This window comes from Curcuma longa, chromosome 5 (genome assembly GCF_044706935.1).
Source record: "Curcuma longa cultivar G26 ecotype Majalengka, Jawa Barat chromosome 5, ITB_CL_G26_1.1, whole genome shotgun sequence".
In the NCBI taxonomy this organism is placed as follows: domain Eukaryota; kingdom Viridiplantae; phylum Streptophyta; class Magnoliopsida; order Zingiberales; family Zingiberaceae; genus Curcuma; species Curcuma longa.
In genome coordinates, this window is record NC_133865.1 from 8,631,040 (window position 1) to 8,648,519 (window position 17,480).

Genomic DNA, 17,480 nt, shown 5'->3' on the forward strand with positions numbered 1-17,480 from the left:
TCTGATATAGTCTCATTTTTCTTGATTAACTGTAGTGGTTACTGCACATGAATCAAATAGTCTTTGATCATCCAAAGCTCTGTAACTTCTTTCTCTTTTCCCTCAATTTTGTCGATATATGGATTACTGTGTTCATTTTGTTTTCGACAATTACTTGATCTAGTGGTAAGCAAATTAGATCCAAAGTACTATTAATGATGACCAATTCAATCCTGTAGATGTGGATAAGATGAAGGTCCTTGTCTTGAATCTAATTGCCTAACTGTTCTGTGTTTCTTTGAGCAGGATAATGCCAAAACTTTAGAGATAGTTAGAGATGCGATTAGATCTTCATGCTGTTGTCTATCTGCTGGTGAGATTATGTGAAAATTATTCTTGAATTCCAGTTATAATATGGTTATAATATTTGAGCGTTTAAATCCTTTTCAGACATCATTAACTAGTGTTAAAGAAGCTGGTTTGAAGTAACACAGTTTACAGAAGACTTTTCTTATTAATTTTGTTATCATAATGTTAAACAACAAAGATAAGAATTTGTCGTAGCTACAAAATTCACAGTTTCTTCCAATATATGGTATTCTGTCCTATGAAACGGAAAATAAAAAAGGAAAAAAAAACACAGAAAAAATAAGAAGAAGAACAGAATAGGCAGTAGCCTCTCTACTCGTCGCTAATCAAATTAATAAAACAACCAGCTGTTTAACAAATCCATTAATCACTCGGAAACAATAGTTTCGAAGCAATTAAGGCCGTCGAATTCCATAGCAAACCGCCACTTATGCTGCAAATTGTCGTTACGGCCACTATTCCCCTTCGCCGCCGCTGCGCCGCCGGACTTCTCGCTCTCCTCCGCTTTAACAGAACCCTTATTCTTTCCCGACCATCCGCCGCCGATGGTCGCCTTGCCCTCGCCGGCGTCGGAGCTGAAGAGAGAGCTGAGCCACTGCGCCCCGGAGAGAGTCATGATCGAATCGATGAAAGTAATTATTAGAGCTTGTGATTTGTGTCGTGAAAGCACAAAGAACAGGGGAGGGCTTTTATAGGAGAAGGGGGATACTTGCAACTAATTAATTACTTAATTAAGAAACAATCTTCCTTTTCTTGCCGCCTTCCTTCCTAGATTCCTTCCTTCCTAGATTCGGTTCCGTTCCGCGAGGGTAACAGAACCGTGTGGACTCAGCATTACTATATATACATATATATAATTACTTTGATTCAATCCGAACATCATCCATTGACTCGGTCAATTGTCTGCCGTCTCAAGCAACAGAGTCACTGATCTCGACTTATTCTACGTTGACTAGTTACAATCAAAGTCAACATGGGTTCAACGTTGACATTGCATGCGCGTCAAATTTGATCTCTACTCGACTTCCGAGCTCTTTCTTTCTCTTATTAGTCGTTGACGTCTTAGGGAGACCCCAAATGAGATGCTCAGCAAGAACAAACTGTGAACTCATTCATACTTCAAGTTAGCACTAAGTTCTGTTCTGTCTATCCCTCCAAAAGGACTAAGTTCCTTGGACATTGTAGATCGGTTCATATAATCATGCAATGCATGCACGAGATGATTCCATTTCTTCTTTTATTATATATTAAGTAAGACCTACTAAACATGCTTAGATATTAAGAGCTTGACATTTGGAGTTGAGTTGACTTGCTGCCAGGGCTTTAACAAATGTGATATCAGGTTGAATTAGCTCAACATTTGACACTAAATTAGATCAGCCTCTCAAGTTAAGATTTTACACGAGGAAAAGATTAAGAACTTAACAAAATTAGAGTTTTATGTGTGTATATTTATGTCCATAAGTATAAGCAATTTTTTATAGAGTTATTTTAATATATGAAATATTAACATCCGTTTAAGATTTATTTCGAAATATGTACTATTATTTATAGTATACTTTGCTATACGCTCTCCAATTATCCATATCTTTCGGGATATTTTTCATATTTTTTGGGAGAAATAGTCTTAGAGTTTTATGATTTTATGGGCGAATCGGCTTTATGAGCTCAACCTAAAAGCATACAAAGAAAGACCTAAGGTTGAGATGAGATCGAATAAAGGGAGCATGAGAGGTCAGATCGGACCCAAGATTGAGATGAAGTCGATGCATAAGATCGAGGAGAGCTTGAGGTCGAGATCCGAGATCAAATAGAGGTCGACTTCCTGAGACCAAGGCATATTTGAGGCCTATGCTCGAGACTAAGATAAAGAAGAGGTCGGTGCTCGAGATTAGGACGTATACCTATCATCTAGTTTGAATATATAGGTTCGAATTCGCACTAGGTTTAAACCCCTTAGCTCTAAGCCTTGCTTGGAACCCCTTTAACTGACTATTCATCATGACTTTAACTCCTGCTTGACAAACAAAGGTAACATAGTCCTGTTACATCGTACACTAATCATGCTCTACACCTCTTAAAGTTGTGTAAGTGGATTGATTACTCCTATGATCTACGATGATGATGATGATGAATTTTGCTTTACTACTAAGAAAAGGGGAGTGAGTTCCTCAAATATCACGTTCCTAAATGAATAAAGATGACAACTTCTTGCCTAAGCAAGTGAATACAAGATCATTTTTCATATCTTTTAGTCGAAAGCAAGATTGGAAGAATTCACTGTGAGAATTTCAATGTGTAGATCAATGAAATTATCGATCTTTCACTCTCTTAATTGGCTTACTACCTTATGAACAAACAGGTTAAGTGACTCAACCAAACAGACTAATTGGATGGGCTAGGCTTAGGCTCATCGGACGAGCCAAGTTAGGATTTTGCGCGGTGGAACGAGTAGATAGGTAAAAGACTAAGTGGACCAAATGAACCAAGCACGACAAAATGGGTAGAAAAATCAGTTAAGCTCATTTAGGGATAAAATCTTTTATTGTGACATCTTGATCTTGAAGCTGTTCATTGTGTAAGTTCTAAGCCTCCTCTTCTTCGTGGTAGAGGACTAAACTCATTTATTTTCATTTTTTTTTAAAAAAAGAGAAATATATATTTAAAAAACTCCTGCTCCTTTTCATTTTCTAATGAGAGGCCCTGGTTCATGTTTCTAATTTAATATTAATACTTGCGAATTATTCTTTTAATTTTTTGTAAGATTTAACTATGCATTTTTTTCAAAAAATGTTAAATTTTTATGCAAAATAGTATTTAATAACTCCAGTCCTCAAATTTCTGAAGCTGCACTGCACCTGCAAGACTGAAAACAATTTTTTTTTCTTTTTTTTTTAAAGTAAAAAAGAAAAAGGATCATCAAGCCATGGAGGGGACTAGGAACCCTAATTCCATGGGCCCCACTTGGGCTGCGAGTGGAACCCCACTCCTCATCCGTCGATTCGCTTGCCCAACAACCAAAACCTTAGAAGAAGCAAAGCGTTCGCTCACGACAGCCTTTGCCACAATCTCAAGCCACAAACATATAGATTCCATCTTCTTCCATGGACATCATCACCACCGCCACCACAATCTCAAGCCAAAGTTGAAATTTTGATGAAATTTCTTTTGATTTGATAGTTCAATTCCAACAGCAAATTGATAGGGCCTCCGTTGAAGTGAAGGCCGAACCTTTGATTCAACAAATTTGAAGCAATCAAGGAGGAGGAGGAGGAGGAAGAGAAGAAGGAGGAAGGAGGAGGCAAGAGAGGATCTTGTTGTCGTGGTCATGGACGCGGACGCCGCCCCTTCCATCCCCGGCAAGTGGAAGTTGGAGAAGCCCCACCACCACCACCGCCACCACCGTCTCCTCCACCGTTGGCAAAGTCTACCAAAATTGGTCTTTTGGTCTTTCTTCGCCCTCGCCCTCTTCTTTGCCCTGTTCCTCCTCTCCCCTTCTTCCCGTTCCCACCCTTCCTCCTCGCCCTCCGGCACCCGCCGCTCCCTCGGCACGAACACGAGTCCCTCCTGGGGCGGTCCTGCCTGGGAGAAGCGCGTCCGCTCCTCCGCCCGCGTGCGCCGCGCCTCCGGGAAATCTGTCCTCGTCACCGGGGCCGCCGGGTTCGTCGGGATGCACGTGGCCGCCGCCCTCAAGCGCCGCGGCGACGGCGTCCTCGGCCTTGACAACTTCAACTCCTACTACGATCCCGACCTGAAGCGGGCGCGCCAGGCGCTGCTCGACCGCGCGGGCGTCTTCATCGTCGAGGGCGACATCAACGACGCTGCGTTGCTCCGCAAGCTGTTCGACGTGGTGCCGTTCGCCCACGTGGTGCACCTCGCGGCCCAGGCCGGCGTCCGGCGCGCCCTCACCGACCCTGGCTCCTATATCCACTCCAACGTCGCGGGGCTCGTCGCGGTGCTGGAGGCCGCCAAGGCGGCGGACCCTCAGCCCGCAGTTGTATGGGCCTCTTCCTCCTCTGTCTACGGGCTCAACTCCAAGGTCCCTTTCTCAGAGGCCGACCGCACCGACCGACCGGCGTCGCTCTACGCCGCGACCAAGAAAGCAGGGGAGGAGATCGCCCATGTGTACAACCATATATACGGCCTCTCCATCACTGGCCTCCGCTTCTTCACCGTCTACGGCCCCTGGGGGCGACCCGACATGGCCTACTTCTTTTTCACCCGTGATATCCTCCGTGGGAAGCCCGTCTCCATCTTCGAAGGCCCTGATCACGCGACGGTCGCTCGCGACTTCACCTACATTGATGACATTGTGAGAGGTTGTGTGGCTGCCGTCGACCACGCTGGGAAGAGTACTGGAAGTGGTGGAAAGAAGCACGGGCAGGCACCCTTCCGAATCTATAACCTCGGCAACACTTCCCCTGTTTCCGTCTCCGATTTAGTCTCCATCCTCGAGCAGCTTCTCAAGGTTAAGGCTGTCAAGAAGTTTGTGAAAATGCCCAGGAACGGGGATGTACAATTCACCCACGCCAATATTACGCTTGCGGAGAAGGAGCTTGGTTACCATCCAACGACTTCCCTCCATTCTGGACTCAAGAAATTTGTTCGTTGGTATCTCGAGTACTACTCCACATCCTTAAGCAAGCATGGGAGCGAAGATAGAAGCATTAGCAGCTGATAAGCATGCGAGAACAATAATCAATTGCTGTGCGATTGAGGTGGTTTAGCTTGTTCTTCTGCTTTTGCTGCTATTTATCGCCTTTTGCAAATTTCTCTCCTTGAATTTGGTTCTATTAGTCTTTTCGATCAACTTCTAGTTCTTCCTTTCTTTTCCACTTGCCGTATGTAATGGAGGAACCTGAGAGTCATTGTTGGAGAGTAGGTTCCTATTGCATGGCTTTACTCACCTTTTCTTTCATCTGGCTGATCAGTTAGTTCCATTGCAGTTGGTGATGATTAAGATATGGAAATGCTAAAAACATGGAAGAATTACCTTTCCTTCTTATTTCTAGTTTATTTTCCTGTTATGTAGTATATTTCCTTTCTACTCCATTGGGTCAATGATATGTAGCTGAGAACATGTGTTTGCTTCCTTGATTGCTTGTATCCATGACGATCATAAGGCTGAATGTAAAGTATGTTAGAAATTAGAAAGCGAAGATGAAAATAAATTTTTTTGAGTAGAAAATAGAGTCTTAAGGTTAATTTGGTTTAGTGCTAATTTTACATAAACTAGGGAAGCAAGTGATATAAGAACATCCAGATTAGCAACCTAAAGTTGGCAATTATTGCCTCTCAAGTATGAATCTATTTCTTGCAACAGTAATAACAATGGGATTATGCATTTGCATTGCCTGTGTGATAATGTATTAGTATACTAAACACTGTGGTGGAAGTTAATCTTGTACCAGTTTTGACTACCAAATAGAGTAGTAAGTTTAATTAGCTTTTGTCCTTATGCTGCATAAACTAGGGAAGCAAGAGAATTGCACAGCTATAACCTAGAGAGGCTGCATAAACTTATTTTCTCACAGTTTGTTATCTGTTGCATCTGCATAAACTTATATCTGACTCATAAGGATAACCCTGAAAGCACCATTTCATTTTACATTCATTCAATATTTACATATTCATAGCTTCAGTAGTGTCCTTTTTTTTTTCATAGATATATATATAGATAAAATAAACACCAATTATCTTTTGTCCTCACCTGGTTTTCGGGCACATTTATTTATACTACAATATAAGGCCTTCCCTCCCAAATCTCAATGATAACCTTGTATATGAAGTAATTTTCTTAACATGTTTCTAGATATTGCATAACATGGGTATGAACAAGCAGAACAAATAGTGAATTTGAGACTTTAGTAGTGATCTTTTTCCATACTATTCACTGATTATATAAAATATCTTTTTTCAAGGAATAGAATGTTTTTTTCTTCCATATACAACAAATATCTCAGAATTAACCCTGACTCAAGAGGTGAGTTGGCTAGTGTATCGTGGGATATGTTTCACTTTAGTGGTTAAATAAAGTATGGAAGAATGGCATAATTCAAAGAAAGTTTGAGCCACCAACTTCTGATGGATTTACATTGTGGTTATCTATCATCTTCACACAAGTAAATTGTGTAGAAACTTTTGTATCATGCCTCTTAGCGAATAATGAAGAGCTCATCATGTTCTTTGTGTTAAGCCTTGATGAATAATGAGCACTTGTTCAGTACTACATGTAACAGGACCTTTGTTTGTTTGTTTCCAACCCTGAGGAGCATAATTTGTAGCCTTCTACTGATGTACATAAATGATTCCAGCAGGTCCTGGGGTTTGCTTTGCCTATCTTCTTTATTTACTAGTACAAAAACTATGACAAAGTTTCACATGCCCAACTCTCTGATTAGAACAAGATGATTTTCACATGGATAAAATTTGATGTTCATCATATTTGTAGTTTCCTTTCTTCATATTCTGCAACAAAATTTATAGTGCTACTCTTTACTGGATGCTGAACTGAGACTTGATTTCAGAGCAAGGGTTGGAAATCAGAAGAACAGGTTGGCAAGCTTCGAAATCGATCGAAAAGCGGCTACAAAACTCGATAATAAGGTCTGATTAGCACCTTGTAATTTTGTAGGGTGATTCATTTCATAGCCCTTTTATGCATTTCATTTGTATCTCGTTTATTCAACTGAAGGCTGGTGATATCTTGCTTGCTTCATGTTATTTTCTCTAACAATTTGAATACTTTGTTGCCTTTTTCTTTGCCAAGAACTTCATTGAAATTGGTTTTCTGAAATCGAAAAATAGGAGAGATGATAGTTTGAAAGAAATTTTTACAGTTTAGATTTCCAGGAAAGTTCGTCATTCCAATTTTTAATTATCCTATTAATTTTCATAATTATTTCGTCATACAACAATTTTAATTGGATTAAAACACACATATATTAACCCACAAATAATTAGTGGATTAAGCTTCGATCCATTTCTTCCGTGGCGACGTGATCCTGAACACGTGCTCCTCGCCGGTGCACTCGTCCACCCGCACCACCCACTGGCTCCTCCTCGCCGCCGTCGGCACCCTGCACACCCTCAGCCCGCCGCCGATCGGCAGCAGATCCACTCTCAGCCCCCGACCGCTGCCGTCGACGGCGGGCAGGTCGCATAGTGCGGCGTTGCGGACCACCACGAAGCCGCCGCCGGCCTCGGCTGCGCTCGCCTGCGCCGCCCCGAAGACGCGCGCGTGGTTCTCGAGGCGGCAGTCAACGAGCACAAAGTCCGCGCCGCCGAGGCCGCCGCCTCCGAGGAGGAGGCGGGCGGCGTCGCCGACGACGAGGTTGACGCGGGCGGCATGCTCAGGGCCCAGGAACTCAATCGAGGCCCGTAGCTCCTCGGGCCCACGGACGATGCAGGCTGCGCGACCGCCTGTCTGCTGGGCCGCCGTGAGCAGGGCGAGCATCGTGGGGCCGGCCGGGCCCGCAGGCACGTCCACCAGCAGGCGGGAGCCGCTGCCGGCGGCCAACGCCGACACGAACGCCGCCACGTCGGGCTCCGCTGCCTTGTTCCCCTGCAGTGAAGATAATGAATCAATCAAATTAGCATCATTAACAAATTAATCCAATCAAATTAAGAAGAAGCATCATTAAATTAAATATTTGATCACCAATTTGAGGGTTCGAAGAAAGGCTTTAGTGGCGTTCTCTGCAGACCAAGCCATCTCTTCTTCCTCTTCCTCTTCCTCTTCTTCTTCCTCTTCTCATCAAATGTATTTTTATAAGCTCTCCGATGGTTTTAAATATTTTAAAACATTTATTAAACTAAACTATTTTTTGGAATTATTAAATAATAATCACGAGCTTATTTTTTCAGGATTAATTGCAACATTTTCTCCATCCATAACCACTGCAAATTCTAATTATTCTCAATCAAACAAAGAGGGAATATTAATTAAATTAATTAATTAATTAGTAAAATGGCATGTGAGAAAGCCTTCGAGAGTGCTGAGGTCGGCAGGAGAAGCCTTTACTAATCACTATTGTTAATAGTTACTTGAATGACTATTTAAGCAAGTGTTTAATGCTAATTAATATTGATGCCTAATTTAAATACTACATATTTAAATATTTGATGCTGCCCATTCATGCACCGTGACGACCACGAAGACCGATGCAGCAGACTTAATTATACTCCTGTCTCCTAATAACAATAATAATTGTTAATTACGTTTATTATTTTCACAATTAGTTAATTACGACTGCCTCTGTCTCCAATTTGTTGGTTAATTATTTCAGGGTGGTACAAGTACACATGCATGCTCCCTTCTCCCAAATATTCACGTATGATTGAGTTGTGATGTCTCCTTAACTAAACCGGACCGACCCAGTTCAGATCGAATTAAAATTAATCTCCCCAATTAACATAATGATGTACAGGGATTCAGTACCTCAGATTTGGATGACCCAAAAGACTCTTAATTCGCTCGACAAATCCACAGTACTCTTAATTAGCTCAACCACAATTAATGTAAACCAAACCAAACAAGGAGACAATAATAGTGTAAGAATGTCTGAATGTCGATGTCCATTTGGAGAGGGACAAGGCATGGCTTGATGGATTTTGATTGAAGTAGATAAGGAGAAAGGGAACATCAATATTAATTATTTGTCAGTAGATAAATATGGCAAATCCTTACAAGGATTTGCCTTGTCGGACAAGATAGATTCTCTGTTATACGGCACAAAATTTAATTAGATTAACCATAACAACGCACAAAATTTAATTAGATTAACCATAACAACGCGAATGTAATCGTTCTTTTGTTCCAGACTTCTAATGGCGGACGCATGCACGTTAGCATCGAAGAAAGACCGTGTCATTCAAACTACAATTTCTTTCAAACACTAATAAACACTTCGCCTCCACTACTTTCTCACAGTAAAAGATCTCTCGGTAAAAAATCATGACTTTTTAGAACATGGTTTAAGACTTTAAAATTATAAACCAGCTTATATCCAAAATTACTGGTAGCATGTAATAAATTTTTTTATATAAAAAAACATACTATGGAAGAGAATAAATTACACAAGAACAGGAGTCAATCGTCCAAAGATTTTATTCATTTAATAAACAAATGACTCAGATTCTATGGCTTCTTAAGTCTATTGCCGACTAAAACAAATGATGGAAACTACATCTAGAATTATAATTGCCAGTAAATGGCTGCAAACACAGCACAGAAATGTAAATGAGGATGATTCGTACATGAGTGAGTCTTTTTTCAGATTCGAAAACTCATCTGATACATTAAGATTAGTAACGTAATAAAAAGACAACTATTGCAGTAATGCATTGCGCCGAAGGCGAACATGTCTGCTGGAAATTATTCCTGAAACCAAACTAAATTACCGTAGCCAAAATCAAAACTCAGCTGATGATGAACAACAGCTTCCTTTAGCTTCAGCGCGTACTCTTTTAGTAGGGCGGGACGGGAGCTCTGAACTTGGCTCCTGCGTAAACTGCGGCAGCACCTAGCTCCTCCTCAATTCTCAGCAGCTGTGCATGCAGCCCAAAGATTAATGGTTTCAGAAAAAAGAACCAAAAATGAGTGGAGGGCTAGAGAATATAAACAAATAATTTCCATGTTATAGTGAAACTAATTGTTGGACCCCGAGCGAGATTCACATGGTATAAGCAAAAAAAGGCAAGTGACCAAATTTTGATGTTCAACAGGTATGATACATAGTTATCATTTATCAAATTGCAGCCAACAGAATTACGGTATTGTGGAGTCCTTCCCAGAAATTGGCTATGATGGGATCCTTTGAAGTTGTATGATCCTAACAGGATTTAATCCTCACCCTTCCAGTTTATAAAGCGAGTGGATTTTTCACACAAATTGAGGATCAGATGCAACGAACATAACTTCTATAAAGAAGGTCCTTAACAAACATACAAGCAGGAAAATCCTAGACACCGATTGCTCAACTCAGGGAGATTAGAGTAGATACAGTTGCCACATTTTGGATACTACATAAATCAGAACTTGACTACAATCGGCTACTTAAAGCCTTTCAAAAATCCCCAGCTATGATATGAGAGGTCAAGACAGATGAAAAGCATGAATTGGTGGAAGGAGGAAAAGCAAATAAAAAAAGTGAAAAAAAAAGTTATTTCTATTGGTATATGATCTTAAATTTCTTAATTCTATTACTCTGAGCAAACAGGGTAAAAAATGACACTTCTCTCGTTTTTCTCTTCGCTTAAATGAGTAGATAGATAACTTAGCTAACTCAACCAAGGTTAACTTAATGCAACCATAGGCTGGGTTAATCCATTTGTATTTAGTCCACAAGGCAAACCAAACTGGTAAACGACTATTCCTGAGCATTCCAACTGTCAAACTGGTCTAAGGTTTAATAATTATGGTAAGATGATAACATCCACATCACCCTACAACTGGCTTGGTGTACCTTACCTGGTTATACTTTGCAAGGCGCTCAGAACGACATGGAGCTCCAGTCTTGATTTGACCCTGTTGAATAAATATAACTCTCAAACATCAGAGACTTATCACAAGTAGATACCATGAAATCATTGATATGTCTGAGATGAAGTACATACTGTTGCTAAACCAACTGAGAGATCAGCAATAAAAGTATCTTCAGTCTCACCACTGGAACATAGAGAAATAATGAGTTAAACGCAGAGATGAGTTCAAAAATAACTAGACATGAATGAAGAACATACCTTCTATGGCTAGCCATCACTCCCCACCCAGCAAGCTTCGACATTTTGACAGCTTCAATACTCTCTGTAACAGACCCAATTTGATTTACCTAAAAACCGATGAAAAGAAAGAACAAAGACACGTCAGGTATGAGAACCTTATGTCATTAAGATAAAGAACTGGAGCCTTGAATGATGACGTTTAAATCTTAACCTGATTTTAGATGTGTTTTCTCATTCAGAATTAGCTTCTTTACAATTTTTCATATTTCGTTATTGCTTCTTCCAGTTAACAATTCTGTCAAATTACCATTTTGTTATCTTATTTGCAGCAGCTATACTTTTCTGCCTCCCACTGTCAGAACATATGTTCTAAGTTGATCTAAACCGAATTCTTTTCTTAAAGCCCACCACATAAACAACTATCTTCTCCCTAAACAAGGAACAAAAGTGAAGAAAACCAGTTAAAGTAGTACCTTCAAAAGAAGAGCATTGCAGGCCTTTTCCTTTATTGCCTTGGCAACTCGCTGCAGAAATAAATTGTATGAAAAAAAAGGATCACAAACAAAAGAAAATACAATGGACCGTTAACAATTTCCATGTAGAAGATTACTGTTGGGTTGGTGACAAGTAGATCATCTCCAACAATTTGCACTTCCTGTCCAATCTCTTCTGTCATCTTTGCATAATGGGTCCAATCATCCTGATCAAATGGGTCTTCAATTGACACAATTGGGTACTCACTCACAAAGGACTTGTAGACATTTTTCAAACTGTCTCCAGAAATTTTTTGAGAGCCATCATTGTTCTGCATTAACAGACTTTCTTGTCAGCGCGAATAGTGACAGGAAACAGCTATAAGGAAATATTACGACTGATGATTGGAGTGTCTAAAATTGCAGCAAGTCATTTGTCTAATTCACCAATGGAAAATAAGTTTACCTCCTCCTTGAAATTGAGATCATAAGTCTTATCATTCTCACTATAGAATTCAGAAGCAGCAACATCCATGCCAATCAGAACCTGCAGCAATTCCCAAACACAATGAGATAATAGAACTTTAAGCACCCTCAATAGATAAATATACAAATGGCAGCAACATACTTTTCCAGTGTAACCAGCTTTAGCTATAGCCGTCTTCAGAAGTTCAAGACCTTCCTTGTTCTCCTGAAATTTCAAAGGTTAAAGAGTAAAGACAAGACATTTATTTAAAATCATAAAGGTAACAGCAACATACTTTTCCTGAAAGTTTACCTTCCTTGTTCTCCATAGGGAGTAAAGAGTAAAGACAAGGTAGTTTAAGCTTTTATTTAAAATCTCCAATATATACCTTAGTCAGACATTGTCCAACTCAAGCAGGCTACAAGTTCCAATATATTCAATGGTAAAAAACTTATATCATGGACTAAAGAAAAACCCAAAGGAAGACCACACAAATGCAGCCTGACTGTAGATTTTGATAAGTTTGATGTATATTGATTCTAAGAAAGTGATTGATATAGATACAAAAACCAAAAAAGAAGTAGTTCCAAATTTAAAAAGTGGAAAAAAAATAGACTGTTCCAAGAGAAATCAAGTTTCAGATCAGAAAGGCAGAATTACAAATCAAGCAGTACGACAACTACTACTTATGCTTTTAACAGAGCTCCTACTTTGCTATCCAGAATATAGCTGAACATATGAACAATCTTAGCCACGTGTCAGGTCCAAGCTTCTGTTTGATGAGTGGGTAGATGCTAATTCACTGGCAAATTCCAATTGGTTGGTACATGGTACATGGTACATGGTCAAAAATCAAAGCAACTGCTAACCAAGAAAAGCTCACAGAGGATCCGATTGGATGGACGGTACCAGCTAATCAATGAAAGACTAGCACCAAACTCACCAGAACCACGTCTGGCCTGTTCCAAGCTAGCAGGTCAATTGAGCAATAGCCTGTGCCAAACTAACAGGTCTGGGTGGAAAATCAAACCCAGCGAAAAGTGGCTAGCTTAATTCCAAATGTGCAATGGTCTACTTATTATGACATTTGTCATGAAAATTATCTTACTTCAAAACAAGGAATTATATATTATATTTATCATAAAAATCAAATAAACATAATATGAGGTCTCATAAGAATTAATATGAGCGACAAACCTGAATGTTCGGAGCAAAACCACCTTCATCTCCGACATTAGTGGCATCCTGTCCATACTTCTTCTTGATGACAGCCTAAAAAGAAGAGAAAATTGTATCCTGATGTTCTTAAAGAAGTGAGTAAAACAATCATAACACAATACTAACCTTCAGATTGTGATAAACTTCTACACCCATCTTCATGGCTTCCTTGAAACAAGAAGCCCCCACTGGAAGAATCATGAATTCCTGTCATGAAAAGAAACTCGAGATAAGTAACTTAACTACCTTATACACAGATGTGAAACTGATATCTCAGAGGGTTCTAACCTGCATAGCAAGCTTATTTCCAGCATGTGATCCTCCATTGATAACATTAAATGCAGGAACAGGCAAGACTAAGTTCTTGTTTCCAGCAAGATTTGCTATGTGCTACATCCCAAAAAAAGAATAAATATCAGAAAATTTTAAAAGCTATTCGGAGTGGTGTCTAAAACTTTTACCGACCTGATAGAGTGGAATTTTCTTCACACTTGCACCTGCTTTGCATACAGCAAGTGATACAGCCAATATGGCGTTGGCGCCAAGCTGAAGCAATAACATTGAACCAAAATAATGAATTATTAAAAACTAAAGGAAAAAAATAAAATAACAATGACTTGATAGAGCAATTTACCTTCTGTTTGCACCAACCCCATTCATTTTGAGTACCATCAAGTTGTTGGACCATGAAATTATCAATCTGTGCTTGCTCAATAGGATCCTGAAACAATTTAAATATGCATGCTTGATAGACATACAGTATAAATGTAATAATAGAATGGGGAATAAAAATATAATACAGAAAGGACAAAAAGCTAAGAACATTAAGCATACCTTGCCGATCAATGCTGGAGCAATTACTTTATTCACATTCTCAACAGCCTAATCCAGAATGGATAAAGATTTTTATCATGTTACTAAAGGCATACAAAAATCAGAAAAAAAATAACATGTGGTCGAACATTCAAAGAATTTTGAGAACATGTGAACCAGCTGTTTGAGCCTTTGGTGAACCATGGACAGAACATATACAATCAACTGAAATACAATAGGAACTCAGCAGGAATGATTGAGCTAATTCAAACAGAAACAGTAAGAACCTTGAGGACACCCTTTCCAAGATAATCCGATCCTCCATCTCTCAGCTCCAGTGCTTCATATGCACCTTCAATACCAACACTTTTTAATCAGCAGCTTACTCATAAATTTAAATGAGGGAAATATTGCAATCTACCTATCCAAAACTTGACATTAACCATAAAAATAAATGTGTTCAGCCTCCTATTTACGATGATTATTATAAATAATTAAATCGCTTGAGAAGTGCAATATAAACCATCTTTATAGATGCAAGACAAGCAACTCAAAAACAAATCTTTTTGAGCATCTGAAGCCTTTCGTTATATATTTCTATGATCAACTTTCTCACACGAGATTTCGAGGGGAAAAATCTTTTTTACAGGAGCAAGAAAAAAGAAAATCGAAGAATCAACAATCTATAATTATGCCTGATCAACTTTACTGACTTGTTATAATAGGTTACCTGTGGATGCACCACTTGGAACAGCAGCCCTCGCAAAGGTCCCATCGTCACATGTAAGATCAACCTGAAGTAAGAACCACAACAGACACTCAATAGCGAAGAATTGGTCTTTCTCAGTCAAACAACATCAAACCTCAAAATCCCAAACGTATAAATCAGATCCAAACTCAAACATGAGATCATCAACATTGCGGACCCCTCGCGACAGATAATCGCAAAAACACAAAATCCAAAACCCTAATATAGACGACCAATCGAGAGAGAAACAGACATGGAGGAGAATCGAACCTCGACGGTGGGGTTTCCGCGGCTGTCGAAGATCTGACGAGCCTTGACGGATTTGATCGCCACCATATTTTTTCTCGATCTGATTAACTTGGATCAGAGGAAATGAGCGGAAAGCGGGTTGTTGGCGGCTCTGGCTCGCTCGCCCTGAGGACTTATATATAACGCAACCCTGGATGGGGAGCATCTCGGAGACTGGGACTGTGAGGTGGCGAATATTCGACCACATAATTCAATTATTGATGATTTTTTAGAATTTTACACGTAAAAGAAATGGATTAAAAAAAACACACAAAAGACGTCCTTTATTTATTTATTTATTTATTTTTATCGTCAACTAAAAAAACTATATAAAAAATGCCAAAAATATCTTTTTTTAATTTTTTAATTTGCATAGCTCCCTCGCCGGAGTCGCTATGCAACGCCATCTTCCTCTCTCGCTTCATCCAGAAACGGCAGAAAATCCACCCCCTTCACCTCCGACCCCGCCGCAGACCAGCCCTACGCCTTCGCCGCAGTCGCCACCGTCCTCGACCAAGGCACTGCCGATCTCCTCTCCTGGACGCTCCTCGTCCCCTTCCGCTGCACAGAACTCATCGTCTCCGTCGGAAGCGGCGTTCTCACCAACTGATCCACCCTCGATGCCAACGTCACCGCGCGCCTTCTCCGGCTACCCTAACACTGATCTGAAGACGGCCAACGACCTGTCGCAGATCGAGGCGAATATCACAATCGTCTGCACCTTCTTCGGCTCGCCTCCCCCTGGCGTCAACGACACCACCTCGGTGGATAGATGCTGCGTACCTAATCGTAACTGCGTCTCCCCGAGCCGGTCAACTCCACCGGATACCATGAGCGCCGGTCTGCCGACCTCACCATCTTCATGAAGGGACTCAACTACCTGAGCGGGGAACGGATGGCACCACGGAGAGCGACCCCAGAGTTCCAGGGAAGCAGCAGTCAGTCATCTCGTTCACGAAGACGGCGACGCCCGGTATCGACGTCGTGGCCGGCGATGGCTTAATTCCCTTCCAAGGTCTACTTCAACGGGAACGAATGCTCGATGCCAATTCTTTCATTCTTTTTCCTTAATGAGTGCACCGAATTGCGAGTTTGGTCGGCGATCAGGACAGAGCACAGTTAAATCACGAAGAAGGGATGGTGATTTTGGATGCACATCCTCCAAATTGCAACAAGGGTTTCGCCAAAGGCCATTTATCCACTCTGGTTTTTTTTTCTTTCTAAAAGTTTATTTATTATTTCTTTGTTAACTCTATTGCCTCCATCTTCATTGAATATCATTTTAATGGATATTCTAAAAAATATATGTTTTAAAAAAAATAAAGTATTTCATTATCTCCTCTCATTTGGTATAAGTATTAGGCATGTCAAAAATAAATTTGACTCATCCATTTGATCTGAGTTGATTCTAAAAACATTTAGTAGTTTTAGGGTTCAAATTAGATTGGGTTTGACCCAAATAAGTTGGGCCATATTGAGTCAAGTCGAGTTGGATTTGGTGATCTAAATTCAGAATGGAGAAATTATTTTGAGGATTAAATCAAATTTTATTTTAAAATTTGAGATACTTTATGTACATAAATGATAGAATATTAGTATTATAACAATGAAATGTTATATAAAAATAAAGAATTATTTGAGAAAATAATAAAAATCTTTTTTTAATCAGGTCAGTTGGATTATTAGGGTTGGTCGGATTATCTTAGTTCGGATTTGAATTTTGAGTTAATTTTTTTATAATATTTTTATTTCGATGATCCAAACTTACCCAATTAGACACCCTATCAAGTATATAAATTTGAACATCCCTATCAAATATATAAATTTGAATTTTTTAAAATCCTTTACTCATGTGATGAGACACTTATAAAGCTATACTAGTAGTTGGGTATTCAAAAATAAATCTTTTGGAATTTTATTATATCTCCAAACATATATATATATATATTCATTATAGCTATTTCAACAACATAATATTCTTATCTTACTATTTAGTTTTTACGTACTAAAATTTCATATTCTAAACATGAAAATAGTAATATAAAAAAAAGCATAGTTTTCCAACGGTTATGTTACTTACAAGGAAAACCGGTCTAATTGAACCGGTTCAATGAACCGTCGCGGCTCGCGCAGAAGCAGCTCAAGAGTCAGACATCCGACTTGACAAATTTTGAAACTGAGATGACCGTTGGAGCCCATCAGCCGTCCAGATCTGATCCTACGGCAACGACACGCTAGCCGTTGGCTCAGGGGGAGGCATGTGAACCCACCCTTCCGCTGTTTGCGTCCCTTGCTATTTTTTTATTTTTATTTATTTATTTTGCTTCGATCGCCTTTAAATCCTTTCTTATTTTTTTCCCTCTCCCGTTTTCTCTATCGCAAATACCGAGGAAGAGTGAGA

At 39.8% G+C, this 17,480-nt stretch overlaps 3 protein-coding genes across 4 annotated transcripts; 1 reads left to right on the top strand and 2 right to left on the bottom strand.

Moving 5' to 3' along the window:
- The first annotated feature begins 3,404 nt into the window (after nucleotides 1-3,404).
- LOC141829354 (UDP-glucuronate 4-epimerase 3-like) lies at nucleotides 3,405-7,025 on the top strand. Of its 2 annotated transcripts, none has more exons than XM_074716804.1 (2): nucleotides 3,405-5,066; nucleotides 6,876-7,025. In XM_074716804.1, the coding sequence occupies exon 1, from the start codon at nucleotides 3,677-3,679 to the stop codon at nucleotides 5,024-5,026; it is 1,350 nt and encodes a 449-aa protein (XP_074572905.1). In that variant the 5' UTR covers nucleotides 3,405-3,676; the 3' UTR covers nucleotides 5,027-5,066; nucleotides 6,876-7,025. The 2 variants fall into 2 exon arrangements, with proteins under 2 accessions (XP_074572905.1, XP_074572906.1); XM_074716805.1 differs by having other exon boundaries at nucleotides 3,405-5,033.
- A 203-nt stretch (nucleotides 7,026-7,228) lies between these two features.
- Nucleotides 7,229-8,068, bottom strand: LOC141828847 (uncharacterized). The gene is made up of 2 exons (XM_074716231.1): nucleotides 8,009-8,068; nucleotides 7,229-7,912 (listed from the first exon to the last, which is right to left on the bottom strand). The coding sequence occupies exons 1-2, from the start codon at nucleotides 8,060-8,062 to the stop codon at nucleotides 7,316-7,318; spliced, it is 651 nt and encodes a 216-aa protein (XP_074572332.1). The 5' UTR covers nucleotides 8,063-8,068; the 3' UTR covers nucleotides 7,229-7,315.
- Nucleotides 8,069-9,550: 1,482 nt separating this feature from the next.
- LOC141829135 (enolase-like) lies at nucleotides 9,551-15,202 on the bottom strand. The gene is made up of 17 exons (XM_074716546.1): nucleotides 15,062-15,202; nucleotides 14,774-14,837; nucleotides 14,331-14,395; nucleotides 14,065-14,112; nucleotides 13,865-13,951; nucleotides 13,696-13,776; nucleotides 13,519-13,620; nucleotides 13,357-13,437; nucleotides 13,210-13,284; nucleotides 12,175-12,237; nucleotides 12,013-12,093; nucleotides 11,684-11,878; nucleotides 11,547-11,597; nucleotides 11,092-11,180; nucleotides 10,966-11,017; nucleotides 10,820-10,876; nucleotides 9,551-9,897 (listed from the first exon to the last, which is right to left on the bottom strand). The coding sequence occupies exons 1-17, from the start codon at nucleotides 15,125-15,127 to the stop codon at nucleotides 9,817-9,819; spliced, it is 1,338 nt and encodes a 445-aa protein (XP_074572647.1). The 5' UTR covers nucleotides 15,128-15,202; the 3' UTR covers nucleotides 9,551-9,816.
- Nucleotides 15,203-17,480: the final 2,278 nt, after the last annotated feature.